Source organism: Chelonia mydas, chromosome 5 (genome assembly GCF_015237465.2).
Source record: "Chelonia mydas isolate rCheMyd1 chromosome 5, rCheMyd1.pri.v2, whole genome shotgun sequence".
Taxonomy (NCBI): domain Eukaryota; kingdom Metazoa; phylum Chordata; order Testudines; family Cheloniidae; genus Chelonia; species Chelonia mydas.
Window position 1 is genome coordinate 59,122,939 of NC_051245.2, and position 24,604 is coordinate 59,147,542.

The 24,604-nt window shown below is 39.7% G+C and overlaps 2 protein-coding genes across 16 annotated transcripts in view; one reads left to right on the forward strand and one right to left on the reverse strand.

The window, feature by feature from the left end:
- Positions 1-15,585, reverse strand: part of KIAA0825 (KIAA0825 ortholog) — a 406,839-nt gene extending 391,254 nt beyond the window's left edge. For 3 of the 7 annotated variants that reach the window (XM_037903239.2, XM_043546230.1, XM_043546227.1), the window contains exon 1: positions 15,457-15,571. The gene's annotated coding sequence lies outside the window, so the exon portion shown is untranslated. Of the gene's footprint in view, positions 1-4,822; positions 4,889-15,456 lie in introns of all 7 variants that reach the window. The other 4 variants (XM_037903241.2, XM_037903240.2, XM_037903244.2 and 1 more) reach the window with 4 other exon arrangements.
- SLF1 (SMC5-SMC6 complex localization factor 1) overlaps positions 15,488-24,604 on the forward strand; it is a 72,636-nt gene continuing 63,519 nt past the window's right edge. For 3 of the 9 annotated variants that reach the window (XM_043546238.1, XM_007054074.4, XM_037903246.2), the window contains exons 1-3: positions 15,638-15,765; positions 16,575-16,688; positions 16,861-16,936. In XM_043546238.1, the coding sequence (XP_043402173.1) occupies positions 16,575-16,688; positions 16,861-16,936 (190 nt within the window). In that variant the 5' untranslated portion in view covers positions 15,638-15,765. Of the gene's footprint in view, positions 15,820-16,020; positions 16,251-16,574; positions 16,689-16,860; positions 16,937-24,604 lie in introns of those variants that run through there. The other 6 variants (XM_043546234.1, XM_043546233.1, XM_043546231.1 and 3 more) reach the window with 5 other exon arrangements.

Consider the following 24,604-nt stretch of genomic DNA (forward strand, 5'->3'; position numbering starts at 1 on the left):
AAATAGAGATTGGTCATGGAAAATTTTTTTATGTATAAAAATAATCAAGTGGCTAAAACTAAGATTTTTGGCTGAAAGTTGATTGGGTGTAAATTAGATTGGTATGTAAAGGGAACAATGAACATGACTGAAGAACAAATACATTTTTCAATAGTGAAAATGAGGTGATAAATATCTGGTTTAAAAACAGATAGCACGTAAATCATAGAGAAGTTATTTCAAAATTTAAAAGGTGCAAACAGTAAACACCTACGGTTGGTAATATGAAGTGTACTAAATAAAATGGAAAAAAAACTTGTTATGTTGTACGGGTTTCGGGAGTCAAAGAAAATTATTCTGAATGCTCTTCCATAGTCTACAAAAAGTAACTGAAGATTGATATAATTGTCTATTTTCTGTAATGCTGAAATTTCTAACTTCTGCAGTAAAGATATTTGCTGGAAGAAATAGTAACTAGAGAAGAATGAGTAGGACACTGCCAGAATTCATAACTAAGCATAATCATCATCCTCTTGACAGGCCAATACTAATACTTAGACTTGATTTACTTCTTTTTTTAAATAAAAAATGCAAGCTATAGAAAGAGATATTCACACTGCTGAAGAATTTACAGTATTTTTGGAAATCTAGATTTCCCAAAATTTCCCACGTCACTGAAATATCTAATCCACAGATTAAAAGACATCTTGAAAGATACAGAATACTTAACTTAAAATCATAATATTTTATGAATTCTGAAGTTATTTTATCTTTCTATATGTATTTTGCTCCAAGCTTTCAAGTTAAGTGAGAATGGGTACACATGTTGTGATCCAACCTTGAATGCTGTATTGATTTAGTATATGCAAGTGACACTATTGCATTCCATGAACTTCCAGAAACCAAGCCCACGTGCCCCAATATTCAAAACCACAAGAACTATCACTCCTTTTATGATTGTCAACCTAATGAAGCACAATGCAACCTTTTTGATTTTTTTCTCCGAAGAACTTGTTTTTACTATCAGAAGTGGATGGTAGGCTTCACTCTCGAAGCAGACACAGTCTACAAAAAAGCATTTACAGCCAGCCATAGAAGACTGGAGAACTCTGTGCTGCCAAGAAGGAATAAATAATTTTGCATTGTTCCTGTCATAAATATAAAGGGAAGGGTAACCACCTTTCTGTATACAGTGCTGTAAAATCCCTCCTGGCCAGAGGCAACATCATGTTACCTGTAAAGGGTTAAGAAGCTCAGCTAACCTGGCTGGCACCTGACCCAAAGGACCAATAAGGGGACAAGATACTTTCAAATCTTGGGGGAAGGCTTTTTGTTTTGTGCTCTTTATGTGGTTGTTCTCTCTTGGGACTGAGAGAGGCCAGACAGAAATCCATCTTCTCCAACCCATCCTAATTCAAGTCTCCAGTATGGCAACCAGTATACATAAGCCAGGCAAGGCAGATTAGTTTATCTTTTGTTTTATGTGAATTTTCCCTGTGTTAAGAGGGAGGTTTATTCCTGTCTTCTGTAAACTTTAAGGTTCTGTCCAGAGGGGGATCCTCTGTGTTTTGAATCTGAATACCCTGTAAAGTATTTTCCATCCTCATTTTACAGAGACGATTTTCCCCTTCCCCCCGCCCCCCCCCCTTTTTTTTTTAAATAAAATCCTTCTTTTAAGAACCTGACTGATTTTTCCATTGTTCCAAGATCCAGGGGTTTAAGCCTTTGATGATTTTGTAACAAATTGGTTAGGATATTATTCTCAAGCCTCCCCAGGAAAAGGGGTGTCTAGGGCTTGCAGGGGAAGACGTCTCCAAGTGGTCTCTTTCCATGTTCTTTGTTTAAAACGCTTGGTGGTGGTAGCATACTGTTCAAGGACAAGGCACAGTTTGTACCTTGGCGAAGTTTTTAACCTAAGCTGGTAAGAATACGCTTAGGGGGTCTTTCATGTGGTCCCCACATCTGTACTCTAGAGTTCAGAGTGGGGAAGGAACCCTGACAGTTCCTTACAAAGTTTCACATCACTGGACAGAAAACTTGTGATGGTGTTAGATTTTTGAGGGGAGAAGAATGCTAGTTCCCTGAATAGAAACTTTTCTTTTAAAGTCCCTCTGTCAAACTAAATAAACAATTGCTGAGCCAACCAATTCTGCTAGAATGTTAGAAGTTATTGTAGAAGTAAGACATTTATAAGCAGCCTAACCAATAACATAACCAGATTTGAAAATAGTAGGATTTAAATCCATCAACACACTAAACAGGGAACAAGAGAAGAACAACTAGCATTTTATACCTTATGAAAAATTAGCTTTTATAAAAATCTAGAGAGTTGAATACGATGATGCTGCAAGTTACAAAATCAAGTTTAAGACATGACATAGGTAAGGAACCAGAAAGAAGCCGTGGAAAGAAATTTGGACCATCAATGAGATTGGTCTCCTTTGTCTACAAAGATTAAGGTGAATTATTTTATGCAAGAAGTACAATATATTACAAGACAAGAAATATGTAGCTACTATAATCGGAACTCAGGCAGGATGAATATGGAGTGGGAAAAAAATTCAGGATTCTAATGAAAAAGACATGCAAAAGCATGTCTTTAGTACCAAGTCATTCAAAATTGTTAGACTGAATGCAATGCAAGTACAAACTTCATGATGCTTCAAAATTTCATTTAAAGAGTAATTATTTTATATCATTACACCACAGTGTGGTCACTACAGTAATTTAGGACCATCATGCAAGGAATGTTTTGACGACAAATCTGTTGTCCTGATCCCATGAATTTTGTGTGTCAAAGTAAGAATAATACAATTCCTGTATAAAACCAGAGCCTATATATATGCCAAACTTTTGTGAGCAGTTTTTCAGCTCCTTGCAAGCCATGTATTTGAATTCACATTTTTTGAGGTTAGATGTCAAATATTTGTATGCAGTTGAAAATAGGTGAATTACTGGAAGACCAGTTCTGAAGCTGAAATAACTGGCATTGGCTTTAGTGTATTTTGTAGGTTGTGTTACCTGTGGTATTGTTTTTTGTGAATAACCCAGGCTATGGGTTATCACCTTAAGAACTGGTTTCAGAGTAACAGCCGTGTTAGTCTGCATTCGCAAAAAGAAAAGGAGTACTTGTGGCACCTTAGAGACTAACAAATTTATTTGAGCATAAGCTTTCGTGAGCTACAGCAACTGTGGCTCATATAACTAGTAAGCATTCAACATTTCAAAAATATGACAAGTGAACAAATGCCCAAAGGTGAATAATTCAGTCATCACCACACGATAATTAATTGCCTTGTTTAACTTCAGAATCAATCTGACCTGACCTCCAACCTTCCCCAGAGAATCAATCTACCCCAAAAGTTACCCAATCTTCCTCCTTGTTGACTACCACAACTGCAACCCACTTACCTCTTACCACCCTTTGCCAGAAACCACAGTGACTGTACAAAGGGAGACCGACAGATTTAACATAATTCATAGTGAAATGGAAACACATGAAACCATGGAAGAAGCAGAAAATTATGCTTTATATGATTTTCATGCTAACATAACTGATGTCCTAATTACAGTTAATGAATAGTTTTCATGGTATTCAATGGTATGTTTCTTTTTTTATTTTATGTGGTTTAAGGGAAGATGTTTAACTGGGAGTATGTTACTGGGGTGAGTATACTCTAGTTTGGGAAATTAAGTACCCTTGTAGGGACCCTTTGTAAATGAAATAAAAATATTAAAATGTACCTGAAATATTGTTTTAAGTGAACCTATCTTTTACAAAAGTTAAAAAGCTCCAGAAATATTGCCACAATTTTGTTTTCTACATTCCAGCGGAGATAGTTATGTTAAAAAATGTACTCAATGCTACTGAATGCAGTGACTCTTTTTTCTGGGTAGCAGGAAAAAGAGAATGGGGCTCCCTACTACATTTGAGTTTCGATGGAGGAGAAAAGAGAACAGACTTACCTGACCGAAACCAAGGAGAGAACAGGAAGGGACTTGGCCAGATGGAGGCACTGACCTACCATGCACACTAAGCAAAGGGGAGGGTATTTATACCCTATGCATTCCAGAAGAAATTCTGCCTCCCATAGTCACTGATCAGCAGTGTCTACCCTCAGGATCAGGGTAGGACCAGATTTATGATTTGCTGTGGGTTTGTGCTAGTCGCCTCTTTCCTGGGGGGAAAAGGGGGGTGGGGCGAGTGTGGGAGGGGAGAGAGGTTGAGAAGTAATTTTTCTTTTACCACCAGATTGGCAGAGACAGGGTAGATTTTTGAACCTTCCCGATAGCAGGACACTAAAATCAGAAAAAATACTTAAAAATAAACATTGACATTATCCATCAAAGTTACAAAAAAAATAAAAATTGAATTCTGCCAAGCCTAATTATGATACAATCTTTCATTAAATGATCACATACTAGTTTTTCCACAGGACCCCCGCTTCACTCAGTGCACAGGATGGACAGCACTCACTGAATGGATAACTATTCAGTATTTCTTTTTATCTGCATCAGTGTGTAACAACATCTTATTTACTGCACAAAATCCAAACTTTACACTGAATAAAAAAATAATAATTTCCTCATGGGCTTTTTAATTACACTCATCACCATAGCATCTGAATACTTCACAAATATTAATTATTCTCCCAACACTTATCTAAGTAGAGATAATTTTACTGTCTCCATTTAATATATGGGGAACCGAGGCACAGGAAAATTAAAGGTCAAAATCATCCACTAACTTTAGGTGTCAAATCTGAGGTGTCTACAGTCTGATTTTTCAGAGTACCTAGCGTTTTATAGTACTTTATACATTCAGAGAAAAGCTTCCACTGACTTCAGTTGCAGTTGTGAATACTCAGAAGTTCTGCAAATCTGGCCGCAGATGTCTCAACTTAGGCACCTACAAAATGAGGAAGACGCAATTAGTGGCCACCTGGGAAAAGTTTGGTTAAAAGTGACTTGTTCAGAATCACACAGGAACTCTGTGAGAGGGGCAGGAATAGAATCCAGTTCTTCAGGGTGTAATTCAACTTAATCACAAGATCATCTTTTATCTTCCTGCAGTCCCATGCCTTATTTGCTACATAGCTTCCATCTTCTCCAGCAAATGAAGCAGGGGTTCTACAGAAAACAGTCTCATTCACTATATTACACTAACTGATTTCCTGCACAGACTGTCCAGTGAGACTCAGGGATCCTCTGGAAAGACTAGAATGTGATTGTGTAATGAAAAACTGGATTATAATGCTTATGCACAAAAGATCTGAATTAAGATTAAACAGGCAACCTTAATTTTGGCACTTCCTAATTGTTGAGGGCTTGACCTACAACTGTAACATTAGGGGGGCTTAGTTTGCTTCTGGGTGGATAAAAATCAATGATTTTAAAAAAAAATCAGATTTTTATTTAAATTAGATTTTTTTTGATAAAATGCTTTTTGAGGGAAAAAAACCTATCTAAAGATCGTTTTAATTAAGATATCTTTGAGCTATGATGTATCTCATCATGGAATAGGGATTATAAATTCTAATTCTATAGTATGACACAATATATTCATGTAATGTTTAAGAAAAGTTTTGTAAATGAGTTCCAATAGTTCATGAATTAGGGACCCACTCTTATGGGGTTCCAGGGGCTTCTGTATATATTATTTAGGTTAATCTTTCTATCTACCCAATGGGACTCAGTGCTCAGTCTACAAGATACCATCAGAGATGCTCAGTTTTGCAGTTCTCAAACTGTGGATTTGTGCATCAAGAGATAACATGCTTGTTAACAGCAAAAAATGTTTTAAAATAAATAAATAAATATACAGAGGTGAGAAATAACAGACCTTAACCCTACTGTGCCTCTGCAAATTTGTACACAGAGTCAATCCCTTACCTCTCTCTAAAAGTGCAAAGTTTCAAAAAGTTCAATGAATAGAAGATTGTCCATATCTATTCCACCCGCAATAATGAGAAGAAGTCTGGAGATAAATGTAAGAAGGGAGGGACAGACAGTAGAAACAAAAGTCAAACTGTATGAGCAGCATATTCCAGAAGTCTTGAGGTCTTTCCGAGTGCAGCCTTCATTGATCTAAGATCTACCATACCATTCTCTCACTAGAAGGGAAAACCTACAATGGCAGCAGGCCGTAAGAGAGACCCAGTTTGGGAATATTTTAATGAAGTTCCTCTACCTGTGGGTAAGACAGGCATGCGTGCAAAATGCAAACAGTGCAAGAAAGAAATGCAAGGCCTGGTTGAACCAAATGAAACAACATCATGAGAAGTGTTCCTTCTCAGGAGGAAGCTGCGTTGAAGATGATAAAAGGAACATGTCTGAACATGCAGGATCTTCAGGTTGGTAACTTTTTTATTACATGCTTCTTTCTTAAGGACTGATCGTCTTCCTTCTGGACTATTCTTGAATTCTCATGTTTGAGCAAAAAATATAGTTGTTGCTGTATGGTACTATCATTTTAGATGCAGTTGTGATAAAAAATAAATAGCTGAAATAGGCAGATCTTCCTTTTACAATTTCACCTTTAAACTAGTACTGAGTGTTAGTGAATGCAGTGAGTAATAATAAATGAGCAGGATGGTAATAATGATTAAATAACTGCATGGACTTATTTTGTTTAGGAGAATCCATCCTCAACATACAGGATTCTGAAGACTATCCACCTTCAAGATCACCATCATTTCTATAGTTTCAGAATTATCTGCCAATGATAGTGTTTCAGTCACATCACGTATATCCCATAGCCACAGTATATCACCTGTAGATAAGTTTGTGATAAGAACCAGCAGATTACAATAAGAGGTAATTGATGAAAAAGTTGCCTAGTTTGTTTATGCAACAAACTATCCTTTCCGTATGATTGAGAACTCACACTTCATTAACATGGTTCAGTCATTAAGACCAGGACACAGTCCACCCAACAGAGCATACGTCGCAGACAAATTGCTGGATAAAGTGTATGAAAGAGAAATTGGGAAGTGTGCAAAAGGTCTAGAGCGTGAAATTGTTAACCTGAGTCTTGATGGGTGGAACAACGTCCACAATGATCCTGTTGTAAGTGCTTGTGTGACAACAGAAGAAGGGAATGTCTTCCTTACAGAAACAATTGATACATCAGGAAATGCACACACAGCAGAATACTTACAAATAGCAGCAGTAAAAGCTATGACAAAACTGTGAAAAAAAATTCAAATGTCTAGTACGCAGCTTGGTCACAGACAATGAGGCAAATGTATCCAAGATAAGAAGAAATTATTCAGAAGAGAGTCCCAAGCTAATAACATACAGTTGCAGTGCTCATCTGATGCACCTCCTAGCCAAAGTGTTCCAGAAATAAAGGCTAATGTTGTTGAAATTGCAAAATACTTCCGTATCAACCACTCTGCAGCAGCTGCTCTGAAAAAAGGGGGAGGAAACAAGCTAACTCTCCCACAAGACGTGCGATGGAACTCAGGAGTGGACTGTTTTGAGCAGTATATCAAGAACTGGCCTAATCTGATGACAGTTTGTGAACAAAATCGTGAAAAAATAGATGGCATGGTCACAGCCAAAGTTCTCAACATTGGGCTTAAGAGAAATATTGAACACATGGTAAGTACCCTGAAGCCTATTTCTGTAGCCTTGAACAATATGCAGGGAAACAGCTGTTTTATTACTGACGCTGTTGAAATTTGGAAGGAACCGAGTGAGATTTTTAAAAGAGAAATATGCAATGACAGAGTTAAATTACAAGCATTAAAAAAAACAAATGGGACAAGCACTATCTCCAGCTCATTTTCTTGCAAATATTCTCAATACTTGGTACCAGGGTCAAACCTGAAGAAGAGGAGTTGGCTATGACATGGACATTCAGTAATCATCCCTCCATAATAAACTTCCGAGCTAAGGGTGAACCATTCGAGAAATATAGGTTTGCTGATGAGGTTTTAAGAAAGTCACACAAGTGAATTGGTGGAAGTCATTTAAGCACTTGGATTCAGAGACCGTTGAAGTAATAATCTCTTCTTCTGCTGGTGTAGAAAGAATATTTTCTTCCTTTGGACTAATTCATTCCAAATTGAGAAATCGTTTGGGACCTGAAAAAGCAGGAAAGTTTGTTTTTCTTTTCCAGATTATGAACAAACAGGAAAATGAAGGTGAAAATGACCGAGTTAGCTGCAGAAGCCAATATTTTAAATTTCTCATGTTGACCTGGCTGATGTAGTAGATTTAATTTTGTTTGTTTTTAAATATTTCATTTAACTATTTTAATTAAAAATAATTTAAAAAAAAAACAAACCTGATTTTAAAGAACGTGAATGTTTAAATTCAAAAATGCATATGCTTATTTTGTTAAAATATTATATGTTTGCTGCTGAAGAAAAAAATCCAGAATACATAACGTTGTTGTTTTAGTTAACTAAAACAATTTAAATGTCTGTCTGATAACGTTTTCCTCCTAATACAGCATGGCAAGAAAATCCTCCAAATATTAATGATTAACCTGTTGAAGTGGAGATAGTTCACCTCCCAATGACTTCATAAATATCTGCTTCAATTACCTTTGGTAAATGAAATAACCAAACAATCATTCATTTTCTGATATAGCTGTAAAACTAATCTGAAAAGTTTTGAAAATAAATCACTTTAAAAATGTATAGTATGTACCTTCTAAAAATGAAACCTACATCTATCTCTGAGGTGTGAAGAATATGTATTAAGGTTATAACAACCAAAAAGAATGCACTTTTATGTAGAAAATCCATGATTAAATTGAGTCTTCCTGACTAGCGGTTTAAATCAATTTGATTTAAATCAAATCAACCCTGGTTTGCTTTTTTAAAACTAAGGATATTCCATCATGTAGAATTATACTGGTCCTCATATGGGTCATCAGTAGGGCTGGAACTAATACCAGATATTTTTGAGCTCTTCTATTCTGTTTCATAAACACAGCACTAAAAGCATCACCTTGCCACCATTAGCTGAAAATGGGGGAAGAATTAAAATAAGATTAACTAAATTGGCAGGAAATGGAGTGGTAACAGAAGACCATAATATTAAGATAGGGTACATACTGTATGTATCCAACTGTCAGTTTAAGGATGAGGTAATTGTTTACAGTTTGGTGTATGTGGAATGTTGGCATGCATCCAAGAAAAGTGGAGCATGCTTAGCACAGAGGTAGACTTAAGGGCACCTAAGTAGGTCAGTCAAGCATGGCTCAGTGTAAATAGAGGATAAAGGTTACAGACCATAATAGTTGGGAGATGATATTATTTAGCTACAGACCATAGTAGCCAATACAGACTATAATATCAAACTGTTATATAAGAATGACTCAGCAAACAATTATTATGGGATAATAAGGGAAGGATTGTAAAAGAACCAATAGAGAGATTGGAATGCAAGCATGCTCAGAAAGGGTCTTCTCGCTGGCAAAACTGTATAAAAGACAGACAGTCAGTAGGCAGTGGTTACTTAGTTAGAAGGAGAAGGTGAAGGTGTTGGTGAAGTTGTTCAGCGAGGGAGGAGAAGATCAGGGTCAGAACTCTGGGGTGGTTTTTGCAGCGGAAGAAAAAACCGCCACAAGCAGTGCCAGAACCTGCATCAACTAGCAGACCCTGACAGAACAAAGGGGGAAAGAAACCTATGGAGAGTAGGCATGCTTGTTATAGGAGAAATATAGAACTGAAATCATATTAATGAATATGTTTGGAGCAATAAAGATGTGTATTTCTGTTAGATCAGTGACTCTCAACCTTTCCAGATTACTGTACCCCATTCAGCAGTCTGATTTGTCTTGAGTATCCCCAAGTTACACTTCACATAAGAACTACCTGCTTACAAAATCAGACACAAAAAGTGTCACAGCACACTATTACTTAAAAAATTGCTTACTTTCTCATTTTACCATATTATAAATGAATTGGAATATATATATTGTACTTACATTTCAGTATATAGAGCAGTATAACCAACTCACTCTCTGTATGAAATTTTAGTTTGTACTGACTTCACTAGTGCTTTCTATGTAGCCTGTTATAAAACGAGCCAAATATCCAGATGAGCTGGAAGACATTTGCATACCCCTGGTTGAGAACCACTGTGTTAGAGCTTAAACTTTATACATATAAAACAATGTAAAATTTCTGTCAGCGACTGCACATGGCTAATCACCATATGTACGGTGCAACACTTAGTACTGTTCTAATTGTATGACATTGCAGTTCAGATATTTTTAAATCTGTACGAATTGTGTTGATGAGATTACTTTGTAGCCAAGAAACATCAGTGTGCTACTGTAATAGGAGATACTTTGTTTTGGAAAAGTACTGCCTGTGTATCAATCAACTCTATCAGAAGACCGTATCTGTGTCCTCCCAAGGGTAACTGATCTAGGATACTCTGGGGAGTTTTTCTAAAAAGGGAACCTCTACTAAACCCAGGGAATTTCTCTAGGGTGAGCCCCCTTTCACCATTCAGAAACATATTAATAGGTTAGTAGGCTACCTTGAAGGGAACTTCTGGTAAACCCAGGAGGGGGCAACAGATAAGCTATTCTGGGGGTACCCTGGGTCTGATTTTGGGGTAACAGAACCTTTAATGCATTGTACAGACCTCTGCCACATGAGCTAACATAGTAACGAATAGCAGGAACAGGTTGTCATCCAGTATGTAGATCAGCCTCTAGAGCAGGGATTCTCAAACTTCATTGCACTGCGACCCACTTCCGACAACAAAAATTATTACACGACCTCAGTGTCCTGTATTACTCTAAATTATAGAGTCTAGAACATAGAGTCTAGAATCAGGGCTTGTGTTAGGGGGTGGTAAGCAGGGAAATCGCCCGTGGCCCCATTCCACCGGGGGCCAAGTGAAACTAAGTGGCTCATGTGTTGGCTTCAGCCCTAAGCAGTGGGGCTTGGGCTTTAGCTTCTGCCCCCCGCGGCAGAGTGTCTAATACCAGCACTGGCGACCCCATTAAAAGAAACTTGTGGCCCACTTTGGGGTCACGACCCACAATTTGAGAACTGCCGCTCTAGGAGATGAGACACACTTTGCCAATCGGTTTCACTGATATTTACTGGCAACAGAGGTATGTTCAGGCGCAGGAATACTGGGATCTATTGCAAGTTCCTGGAGGTAGTATCATCCAGGGGATACAGAAGCCGCAGACTCTGTCCTTCCTTCCCAAGCCTGAGCCATTCTGCTTACTTCCCTAGTACTGTGCTTCTGTACCCCACCAGACTGACTTGGTCCCCCTCTAGCTCCTGTCCCTGTCCTCACTCTTCTTTAACAAACTCTATTAAGCATGGCAATACAGTCCAGATTGGTATGGATTTTCATGGGGAAAGCAAAAGATACCTTTTTGCTGCTAGGGTGAGCCCCCTACCAAAATTCCACTCGCTGCTCCACTGTATATTAGATGCTAAAGGTGCTCATCAAAATGGTGGCAAGAATTTAACATTGTTTTGCCAATGTACTTTTCCCTAACCTTGTTCTGAGAAATAGCTGAACTATTTTTGCTGTTTTTTGTTTTTATTTTCCAGAAACATTCAATCTGAGATAAAGATGCAGCATGAAAATTTCAGCCTGAATTAACATTTGGCAAAGTTGTAAGCAATGAAAATGCTTACAATGGAAAGCATTAGACAACATTTACTATTGGTGGTGCTGCAAGCTCCACCTATAGTTTCCATAGATTCCAAAGCCAGAGGGGCCCATTGTATAACACAGGCCATAGAACTTCCCCAAAATAATTCCTAGAGCATTTCTTTTAGAAAAAAGTATCCAGTCTTGATTTAAAATTGCCAGTCATGGAGACCCCCCCACGACCTTTGGTTCCTATGGTCCAATTCCAATGGTTATTACCCTCAGTGTTAAAAATTGACACACTATTTCCAGTCTGAATTTGTTTAGTTTCAACTTCCAGTCATTGGATTGTGTTATAACTTTCTCTGTTAGACTGAAGAGTCCATTATCAAATATTTGTTCCCATGCAGGTATTTACAATCTGTAATCAAGTTCCTTCTTAACCTTCTCTTTGTTAGGCACCAGCAGTTCAATCTATTTAACTTATTTCTGTAAGTAGGTTTGGCAGAATTCAAAAAAAAAAATTGTTTATAATTTTGACAGATATCAATGTATATTTTAAAGCATTTTTCTCATTTTTATCTATTTAAAGTTCCAAAACTGTGAAAAATTATATACATTAAGTATTTTTCATCCATTTTTATCTATAATCTTTCACAGTTGTGGGAAATTATGGGGGGCAGACAACAACAGGTATCAGATAATTATTTAATGACAGCAATGTTGAGATTCAAAAAGTTAAAACTTTATAATCATTAAAACACAAATTGTCAGTATCACATGTATATTTTGATATATGAAGTAAATATCCCAAAATCAAACTGTAATGAGTTCTCAAGCAGTATTTTTCTTAATTTACCTATCTGTAAATTTCAATTATGTTTTATGGAAATTTTTTTTTTTTTTTTGAGTTTTTGTATGTATGGTAAAACTGACAACAAGCTAATCCTTCCAAGCCTAACTATAAGGCACATTTCCTAATCTTTTAATAATTCTCGTGGTTCTTCTCTGAACCCTCTCCAGTTTATCAACATCCTTCTTGAATTGTGGACACCAGGACTGGACGCAATATTCCAGGAACTGTCACACCAGTACCAAATACAGAGGTAAAATAACCTCTCAGCTCCTGCTTGAGATTCCCCTATTTATGCACCCAGGACTGCATTAGCCCTTTTGGCCACAGCATCACACTGGCAGCTCATGTTCAGCTTATTATCCCCCATGACCCCAAATCATTTTCAAAGTCACTGCTTGCCAGGAAAGAGGTCCCCAAGTATGGCCTACATTCTTTGTTCCTACTTGCATATATTTACATTTAGCCATCTGAAAACACATATTATTTGCTTGTGCCTAGATTACCAAGCAATCCAGATTGCTCTGTATCAGTGACCTATTCTCTTCATTATTTATCACTCCCTCAATTTTTCTGTCATCTGTAAACTTTATCACTGATGACTGTGTATCTTCTTCCAGGTCATTGATAAAAAGGTCAAATAGCATAGGGCCAAGAACTGATCCCCATAGGAACCCCACTAAGAACACAGCTGTTTAATGATTATTCCTTACTTAAAATTCTATTTTGAGACCTATCAATTTATCATCTTTTAATCTATTTAATGTGTGCCATCTTCATTTTATATTGTTCCAGTTTTACAAAGTGTTGTGCGGTACCCAGTCAAATGCCATACAGAAATATAAGCACATTACATCAACACCATTCTCTTCATCCACCAAACTTAAGAATCTCATAAAAAAATTACATAAAATTAGTTTGAGGGGATCTATTTTCCATAAAACCAAGTTGACTGGCATTAATTATGATAGGTTTCAGAGTAGCAGCCGTGTTAGTCTGTATTCGCAAAAAGAAAAGGAGTACTAGTGGCACCTTAGAGACTAACCAATTTATAATGAGCTTATCTTAAGTGATCACTCTCCTTACAGCGTGTATGATAACACCCATTTTTTCATGTTCTGTGTGTATATAAATCTCCTCACTGTATTTTCCACTGAATGCATGCGATGAAGTGAGCTGTAGCTCACGAAAGCTTATGCTCAAATAAATTGCTTAGTCTCTAAGGTGCCACTAGTATTCCTTTTCTTTTGGCATTAATTATGTTATCCTCCTTTAATTCTTTATTTATGCAGTCCCATATCAAGCACTCCATTTTCTTGCCTAGGACTGACGGCAAACTAAGAGGCTTATAGTTACCTGGGTCATCCTGCTTACCCTTTTAAAATATTGGCATAACATTAATTTTCTTCAGTGTTCTGGAACTTCCCCTGGATTCCAAGACTTATTGAAAATCAACATTAATGGTCCAATGAGCACCTGACGCAGCACTTCTAAAACTCTTGGGTGCAAGTTATCTGGACCTGCTGATTTCAAAGTGTTTAATCTTAATAGTTACTATTTAACATTCTCCTGAGTACACCAGTGGAATGGAAATAGCATTATTATCATGACTACATCATCTGTTTTCCCCCTACAAATACAAAACAGAAATATTTATTTAACACTTCTGCTTTTTCTCCACAATTCTACCATTTCCATCTAGTAATAGACTAGTCTCTAAGGTGCCACAAGTACTCCTTTTCTTTTTGAGACTAAAACCAATTGACCTAGATAATACTAACCAGGGATACCTAGCATTTGTAGAAGACTTGAATTTTCAAACTTGCCATTAATCAAACTTCACAACATCTCTTTTGAAGTAGGTGGCTAAGACTTATTTGCCTAGTGGGGAAACGGAGGCAAAGAAGGTCTATGTTAGCCATTCCTCAACAAAAAATAATGTGATATATGCCATCATGTGCCAGCAATGCCCCTCTGCCATGTACATTGGCCAAACTAGACAGTCTCTACATAAAAGAATAAATGGACACAAATCAGACATCGGGAATGGTAACATACAAAAGCCAGTAGGAGGACCCTTCAATCTCCCCGGACATTCAATAACAGATTTAAAAGTAGCCATCCTTTAACAAAAAACTTCAAAACAGACTTCAAAGAGAAACTGCAGAGCTACAATTCATTTGCAAACTTAACACCATCAATTTGGGCTTGAATAGGGACGGAAAGTGGCTTGCTCACACAAAAGCAATTTTCCCTCTCTTGGAATTGATACCTCCTCATCAGTTATTGGGAGTGGACCACATCCACCCTGAGTGAATTGGCCTTGCTAACACTGGTTCTCCACTTTTAAGATAACTCCCTTCTCTTCATGTGCCAATATATATTTATGCCTGTAATTTTCACTCCATGCATCTGAAGAAGTGGGTTTTTTTAGCCACAAAAGCTTATGCCCAAATAAATGTGTTAGTCTTTAAGGTGCCACCTCTTTGTTTTTATGATTTGTGCAAGGTCACAAAAGAAGTCAGCGCAGGACCAGGACCAGAAACAGACCCTCCCCATCCCAGTGTCCCAACTAGTTCCAGGCCCTTCTAACCAAACGTGCCGTCTTTAATTTATAGCAGCACCACCACCACTTGGCAAAAGGAATAAATTGTAGGGGGGGAGGCAGCCTGGGGTCGTCACCATCTGCTCACCCCGCGACAGACGGTGGCACACGGCGTGTGACCCGGCCCTGGCGAGCGCAGCCGGAGCGCCACACGCTGTCAGGCAGCCAAGTTAGTTATTCACAGGCACGAGAGTGAGTGTGTGTGTGTGGGGGGGGGGGGGGGGGCACTAACGGTCAGGCACAAGGAGCGTCCTGTTGGGGGGGCTGGAGGGGAGACGGGGCAGGAGAGGGGCTAGTGGGGAGCAGGGCGCCTGCCGGGGCGGTTCCAGTGGGGCCCCGCTCCCCGGGAGGTGCGTGTTGGGACACAGCGGCCCGGGGATGTCTCGGACCCTGCTGCCCACGGTCTCTCCGCCCCGCCAGGCTCACTTACCGGCCGGGCCCCGCTCGGCTCCGCACTCACAGCCCCAGAGACCAGGGAGCGTCAGTGACAACGTCCCGGAACGGCTGGGTCCCACATCCGGGGGCGGGGCCGGCGGGAAGGAGGCTGCAGGGGCTGGTATGGCAGCGCGCCCGCCGTCTCTTACAGCAGCTCCGGTAAAGGCGGGGTCGGGTCTTCTACAGCCGCTGCGGCGCTGCCCCTCCCCACAGCAGCGCTTGGGCAGCTAATGCCAGCAGGCACGAGAGGGGCTGTTTGATCCGCCTCGGCTCTGTGAGCGCGACCGTCCCCGGGCAGGGAAAGGTGAGCGCCCCGGGGTGACCGAGTGTGGCCTCCCCCTGCTCCCAGGCCCCCATGGTAGGTGTGGGCGGGGGAGAGCTGGGTACCCCACCATGATGCACGCCCTAGGCCTAGCAATGCCATGTAAACTGTGCACTAATATCCATGTAGAAATGACTGGTGATGCCCCATGAAGTCCAGCTGCTGGTTCAGGTTTGAAAACGCAGTTATTGGCGCCACCTCCATTCAACATCCTGTCTCCTCCCCTTCTGTTCTACTCCTCCTATTAAAAAGAAAAGGAGTACTTGTGGCACCTTAGCGACTAACAAATGTATTTCCCTAGGGCCCTTTCTGCTACAACCTACCTTGCCTAGGACAGCTGTTTCGCTTTGCTTATTATGGACCTCCCCCCTCAGTGGCTGGTCTGAGTCCCTCTGTCTGCACCCAGGGGTTTGGTTAGGGAACAGTCACAGCAAATCTTGTTGGCACGTCTAACTCTCTTCTTTGAGGTGGGTAGGCTGGTACACAAAGGTGCAGAGCTGGGAGCATCATGTAGGTGCTCAGCATTGTCTGGAACCTCTGCTTTAGGCTATTATCTTTAGTGTACATTAATGCTACTTAGTAACAATTTTAAAATGGTTATTTTTTGTAGTATCTCAAAGTAGCATTACTCTAATAGAATCATTTGCTTATAGAGCTATATTAAGTCTTTAATTTTATCCAAAAACATGGAAGGAATAGAAAATTCGAATACAAATTGTACAAACAATTTATGCATAAATTTCCCTTCCCCCCCCCCCCCCCCCCAAAAAAAACCCCACAACATTTTACAGATGGCGACTGCTGTCCAAAAACGGAGAATCCAACTAACTGGATTTAAGAAACAAGAAAAGGCGGCTATAGTTGAATTACTACTTACACTGGACTGTGTTTTTATTGATACTGAGGTAAGCATCTACCTTCGTTGTTTCATTCATTAAATTCACAGAAGGAGCAAAAGGAAGCAGCAGATAAGATGGAAGTCTACAGATAAATAGGCTGGATGATGGTCTGTGCTAGTAGTTAAAAAACTAAACAACCATTTTCAATTACACTTTTTTGTTTGTTTTTTTTTGTTAGCAATACAGAAATTGCACACATCTTATAGCAAAACAGCTTTCCAAGAGTGAAAAGTTCTTAGCAGCTTGTGCAGCAGGTGAGTAACAAATTGTGGTATCCTCTTTAACTGTATTAGTTAATGAACAAATAAGATTATTAACCTTGTTTCATAATTGTTCTTATCTTTGCTGATAAACAAGACTTTTGCTCAAGCTTGGATTTGCTTCCTCTCAGCTTATCTCTTCCCTGTGCTTGACTGAAATCAGTAAGTCTGTTAGCCCACAAAAAGATAATTGTTGGTTAAGGTAACAGTTAAGATTGAGAAGTCACAAGTTATTTATTAGAGAGAATAAAAAGTATTGGAATACTTGCTATTGGTAGCATACAATTCTGACGCTAAACTTCACACTAACATTCGCTCACAGACTGCAAACTTCTGCCTGCACAGCAACCCCTTATGGCCAAAAGAAAAACCCTTACCTCTGCCTTTTTTATTGGCTCTAGACCCCAATTTTACTCCTTTGTTTTTTTTCATACCTATGGCCTGAATCTGAAAACTGTTACTCAAATATTTAAAGGTTTTCAAGATGAGACCTCTATATTGTAAGATGTTTTTTATGTAGGGCTTTCTGGAAGGGCTTTATGGTGTTTACAGGCTGTTGTTATGGACATAAGTTTTGCAATGGCAATATATTGATATGGTAACCATTTTGAGTATTATCTTCTTTTCTTTTAATCATACTTGTGTCATATATATGCTGAAGCATATGTATTACTAATAATTATTTGTATTACCATAGTGTTTAGGGGCCCTACTCTACACCAGGAGGACCACATTATACTAGGTACTGTACGAACACACAACAAAAAGATGGTCTGTACCCCAAGGGGCTTATGATCTAAGCATAGATAAGACAAACAGATGGGAGAGTTCAAGTAAACAATGAGAGGTACAGGTCAGCATGGTAGGCAGTGGACTTTGCACATTAGCAGCCAAACTTAAGTTTTTCATAGGCCTCACTGCAACGGAGAATTTTGGGGAAGGATTTTAAGGTGAATAATGAGGTAGGTTTGCGAATATTTAAAGAGGGCAGCTCCCAATTGTGTGGGGCAGCATGGGAGAAAGCATGGACAAGCAGGCAGTGGAATCTGGCATCATGGAATGATTGGAGGTGAGAGTTAACATCTCAATAGTGAATGAGAGAAAATAGGGTGGGGATAGGCCATGAGGGGCCTTTAAAGAGAATACAGGCAGCTTATGTTTGATTCAATAGAGAAGGGAAGCCAGTGAAGGGATTCAAAGAGAGGAACGACATGGGTGAAGTGATGGGCTAGGAAAATCTTAGTATCCGCATTTTAAATGAATATGAGCAGGGCATGATTGCATTTGTTAAGGCCAGAGAGTAGGGTGTTCCAGTAACTGAGACGTGAGTGGTGAGAGCTTGAAGGAGAGTTTTGGCTGTGTGGATAGATGGGCCATATAGAGATACTATGCATAACGAATTGGTAAGATTTAGATGTAGCCTGGATATGAAGCCTAGAGAAAGGTCGGAGTCGAAGATGACACCCATGTTACAGGCCTGAATGACAGGAAGGGTGGTAGTGTTATCTACAATGACTGAGAAAGAAAGTAGGGGGGAAGGGAGATTAGAAGCTTTACTTTAGCCATGTTTAGCTTGCGCGGGCAGCTAGATATCCACAAGATCATCTCCAGGAGGCAGGTCATGGTTTTAGTTTGGACAGAATGGGACAGGTCTGGAGTTGAGAGGCAGATTTGTGAGTTATAAGCATAAAGATAGTGGTTGAATTTGTGTTTGTGAATGAGATTACCCAGAGATAAAGTGCAGATGGAGAACAGAACCAAGGATGGAGCCCCCACATAAAGTTACAGGGTGGATGAGGATCCTCCAGAGGACATGCTGAAGGAGCGATTAGAGAACCAGGAGAGAAGAGAGTCACAGAAGCCAAGCAAGGACAAGATTTCAAGACTGTGTCAAAGGTAGCTGACAAGTCAAGGAGGACGAGGATGGAGTACTGGTTCTGAACTTTAGCTAGAAAGAGGGCATTAGAGATTTGGTAAGAACCATTTCAGTGAAATATAAGGGGCAGAAGCCAGATTGGAAAAGGTCTAGGATAGAACTGGAGGAGAGGCACTCCAGAAGGCAATTGTAGACAAGAGCATTCAGTGAGTTTATAGATAGATGGGGAAGTAGTTATAGGCAAGTGGGGTTAAGGATATTGTTTTTGGGGGGTTTTTTTGAGATGGGAGAGACTAAAGCATGCATGTATGCTGGAGTCATAGTTCAAGGCAACTGCACTCATGTTTCTCTTCAGTGGTCCAGCAAGGACACCGTTTTCAGGCTGCCAGCTCCCCGGTCTGTCACCTTTCTTGGGTGGAGACCTCCCATCTCCAAGTTACACAGTTCCCTGCCTTCACTGTGTTGTTCCAGCACAGACAGGTTGTCCAAGGAATACCTATTTGTTTCTCTTCAGAGATGGTTAACGTGTAATTGCTACAGTTATAAGTACCCCAGAGTTCTTTCTATGCAAGCCTACTTTAGAATAAAGGTAAAAAACTTTACAGATAGTGTACTGAAAACAAACAAGAAAAACCTTACATGTGTGCTAATAAGCTTACCAGACATCCCAGTCCTAACATGGATTCTGACAGGAGCAGTCCTTCAACCGCCATCACTACCTAAAGGGATTCCTTGTGGTTACTAGTTCATCACAGCTGCAGCTCAGAACAAGTTCTTAGTCCAGTGGTTCTCAACCTGTGGTCCAATCAGCTCACATCTGTGGCCCAGGTGACATCCTCAGGGCCATACATGTAGTATATATATTGTGTGGATACGGCCCACATCAACACAGAGCTGCATATACTGCCCACGATGGTAAATAGGTTGAGACCCACTGCCTTAGTCTTATGAGACCTCAGTAGTCCCAGTCGTTCCAAACCTACCTTAAGGACTGGGGCCCTCCATGGACCAGGGTTCTTGTCCATTTGGTGGTTCAAGAAGGCCCATAGCCAGATTAAAACCAGGCTATTTATCCAAAAATCCTCTTTTTCTGTTGGTCCCTGGAGAATCCTGTCAGAATTAGTACATACACATAGCTCTGCAAGGGGGTGGCTTCAAAGAGATGATAACAGAAGGAAGTACATCCCCCCGCCCCCACTAGAGAAGGTACATACAATGCCACAATAACACATGCACAGTTGTTTTTAATACAGTGTACCTCAAAGGTATTAACCTTAATTTGATAAGATTTAATTCATATAAAGTTAATCTTAATTCTGTAAGGTTTGTTTAGAATATTACAGGATATTGTCAGTCTGGCACAACTTGAATTTGAAGACTGTAAGGCTAACAGGCTTATATACACAGATATGCTAAATCAGTATTTACTGATGATTGTAAAATTGTTCAGTTGTATTGGCATTTAAATGCCAATGATAGACACCTTTGAAAATTCTAGCATCTAATGACAATTGGCTATATGTGGGTAGACTCTGGTACCCCATGCAGAGCCTTATTGAAGTCAGGGCTATAGAATTTAGGTCCTGATCCTGCAGCAAGTTCCATGTCTGCAGAAGCAGACAAGGTTCTATTTGTGCTGGAATCCCTTGCCGGATTGGGGCTTTAGTGAGAGAGGTTAAGCGATTTGCTTGAAGGCATAGAGAGATAACTGGTGTCAGAGTCATGATTTTCTGTCTCCTGTCTAGACAGTATTATCTCCTCCAAAGGTGCAGGCACTTAAACCAAATTTTTTTTGTAAACAGGATTATTTTTTTCAAGGTAGGATCAAGCAAAAGAGAAAGTGGGTCCGTGAAAAAGAAAATTCTTATTAAAGCACATTTTCAGTAGTCAAGAAAACCCAAGAAACTATTGGCCAGATTCAAAATGTGAGCGCGTATGCTTAACATTGTCTAAAATGAAAAATCCTTTACCTATATTTAATGAAGTAGATTCACGTGGTTATGATGTTGCATACAATGGACTTCCATCTCAAACCATCCCTTACAAGTAGTCTTCCTTCCTCAAGAGTCAGTGTGGGAGAATTCAGGCTTCTTAAATCCTTCAAAACTGCATCTTCCAAACTCATTTGAGGCAGACCTTGTGCTCCGCTTCCTTTCCACTCAGCTCTGTAAACCTTCTGTAGATGCATACCTTCTTCTACATGAGAGAGGTTCTACGTGACCCCACAGCTGCACTCTTCTTGTTCTTCACTGATGACAGACTGCATCTGCTGGGATCATCTATCTCCTCGTTTGTGACAAAATCAAATCAGTGGATGTTAAGAATATGCTGTAACTTTTAATATTGAAAACTGTTTAGTTTCCTCTCCTCAGCTGTTCAACGGCCATGTTTCTGCTCCGTATAACAGGGTTGTAATCACCACCACATTAAACAATAAATATCCTGCCACCTAAACAGAGGCCGTTGAAGACACTGAATACCATTGACAAGACTGATTCAACATGTGACTACTTCAGTTATAGAACATCTTGCCGTCAACCAATTACCCAGATAGAGAACTCTTCACCCATTAGACATCATTACCATCTACCTGCAGTGTCAGCTGGTCATTTGTTTCCATTTTATAGGTACTTCTATTTATCACCAATGATCTTAAGTCCCATAGTTTCTGCATTAGCTGTAGTTGGTCAGTACTGTCTTCAAATAAGGCAATATCATCCACATATTCAAGATCCTCAAATTTCACCCCTTCTACTCGGCCTCCATCAGCTTTGTTGTCAGTTTATTAAAATACTAGATAATATGGGGGAGAGCGAGAGAGAGAGAGAACACGCATTCATGGAATGCTCCTGATTCTACTGAAAACCAGTCTAATACAACCACTGACCCTCACACAACTAAATGTACCATGGTAGAGTTCCTCCAATAAGCATGTTACATTGTCAGACACCCTATACTGACATAGCAGTAACCAGGGTGCATCATCTGATCGATGCACTGATTCAAAAAGTGGCTGCAAAAATCCCTGTAAACACAATGTTAACTTTCTTTTGCTGCTCCAGTCATTTTTCAGTGACATTCCACAAGGCAAACATAGCATGGATTTATTCCTTGGGGCATTCCGCACCAAAAAATTAAAAAATTCTGTGCACAATATTTTAAAATTCTGCAAAATTTTGCACTTTTTATTTGTCAAAATAACTCTACATAGTCACGCCAGTTTCAATTATTTTAGTAATTTATTTCAAAATACCTGTCAGCAAGTATGCCTGTAACAATACAGACACCCCCACAAATTCCCTGAGGAGTAGAGAGTTAAAGAAAACCCTATGACAACCCAGTTCCTTTTTCTCTGCCCCACCCTCTCCCCCGCCCCCAACCCAGGGATCCAGAGTGAGAAAGAGACTGATGCTCAGTCCCAGGCTTGTACAGAATTTCCTGTGTGCTGCCCTCTTCTTCCCTCAGGGCATGCTGGGAACTGCAGCTGCCAGGAACCCTCTAGCTCTCTCTCCTTCCTCCCAGCAGTGTTTTCTGTGTGAGCTGGGCTCTGCTGGGTCCAGTGGCCCCTAGTGGCAGCTAGCAGCACAGCAGCCCATTTCTGGGGAGGGCAGAAATTCTGCATGCACGTTAATTTCTGCAAAATTCTGCATTGTGCCGTGGCACAGAATTCCCCCAGGAGTAATGGATTGTAGATCAACCTGTACAGAGGCCATATTGGTTGTTTGTCATATTAGGGTTGAAACAATATTTCAATCTGTTCAGTAGTATGATCATAAACATCTTCCCTGGGACAGACAGCAGGGTTATTCCCCTATAATTTGCTCAAGTTTGAGCCTCTCCCTTTTTAAAGTAAGGGATGATGCAGCCCCTTTTTCAGTCTTCTGGAATGTTACCAGTTTCCCTAACTTTTAAAGAGATTATGAAGCCAGTGAACTAAATCCAAACCGCCACTCTTTTTTAGCAGTTCTCCAGAAATTTTGTTAAGGTCAGATGCTTTAATTTCATAATTGTGTGACTGCAAATATCACTTCCTTTAATGTCACCATCCTGTTTTTTGCAAGGTTCATTTTTTGGATTAAGTTTTAGTGTACATCTTGGTGGGGAGCTGTTGATTATTTAACAAAAATGTCCACACCAACTGTTATATTGTGCATCAATATCCTGGCAATATTTTCAGTTTTTGTCCTTAATTCGCAGAAGTCACGGGAATGGACGGCCAGTTAGGACATTCAGAATCTCAAAGATGCATTCCTGGTCATGTCTTGGAGGGTCTCTCAGTGCTCTGCATTATATTTTTCCGCCATTGATGATTATGGTCAGTCCAACAGCCCCTTCTAACTGCTCATTCAAGTTATTTCTTTTCTTCTATTGTGCATTTCCTCTTCTCTTACATAAGAATGACCATACTGGGTCAGACCAAAGGTCTCTTCGCTAACTCTCTTCTGATCTTCCAGTACATCCATTCTACACTGCATCTTTTTTTTTTTTTTTCTTTCCCATAATTTGGTATCTATAATCCAACACTGCTTTTTAATGCTCCTTAGTCCTAGTCATTCTCCAGCAGTCTCTGAAATAAAATCCCAAAATGAAGTCCACTATTACTCTGCAGTAGACCGCTAGTCATCCAATATAGAATATTTACTGGAAGTTGATACTGCATAATTCTTATCAATCATTTCGTCATGAAGCTTATCAGTACTGAAGCATTTTGATGCAGTAGGTACCAGTCTCTGAAACTTGGTTCAGTGGAACATCATTGTTACTATTAGTAGTCGATCAGATTCTGGAGCTAGATCAGCACTTCTAAATATACTTACATCCAGGATGAGTTTAATCGGGTTTCTGAACTAGAACATGATCTAAGGTTGCATTGTTGCCAGACGGATGTCAAAATGTACATTTATGGCAATTCCTGTGGCAGAACCAGGTAGCATCAAAAATAGTCCATGTGTTGAAGCAAATTCTAATTGACACGCACTATTATCTGATTTCTCTTACAATAAGGTGTGTGGCCCCAGTACCAATTCAAATCTAGTTGTCTAATGACCAGTTCTTGTGTTTGTATTTACGAAAACAACAATATGATGTTGAAATGAAGTGCTTGATAAGTCTTCTAGCATGGCATAAGAAGCATCTTTTACATCATCAGGCTTTACAGCAGTGGCTTTCATTCTGAAGACCAGTGATAATCTGAAACATTTGCTGTTTTAGAGAGAGTTGGCTGTCATGTAATGTAGTTCCTCACTTCTACCTGACTTAAAATAAATGTTTTCCTAATATGCAACCATTGTAGATGCCATGACATTTTTATGTTGTTGTGAAGAGGGGAGAAGTGGTCCATAAGACAACCTCTCTATTAAAATAGGGTTTATGCTAGGAAAAAGTTTTACCACACTTCATAGGAATCCTGGCAGTATTTTCCATTTTTGTCCTTAATTGACAGAAGTCATGGGAATGAATGTCCAGCTAGGACATTCAAAGTCTCAAAGATGCAATTCTCATCAAGTCTTTGAGGTTTCCTGAGGGATTTCTAAGCAATTATTATTCCCCATCCCCAAATATTTTTCTCATGGATGCCAGGAAAATTACTATAAATGAGCTACGCAGTGGGGAAAGGGCAGTTTTGCCATGCTTGAGGGGTGGCCCAGACACATCAGCAGTCCTGTGTTGCTGTGCGGCAGCATGAGAGCGTCTAGCTGATGCTGTCTGAGAACTTGGACAATATGAGAAGAGCTCTGAGCAGCCCTTCCAATAGGGAAATGGGTACAAACAGGACAGGTAAAACT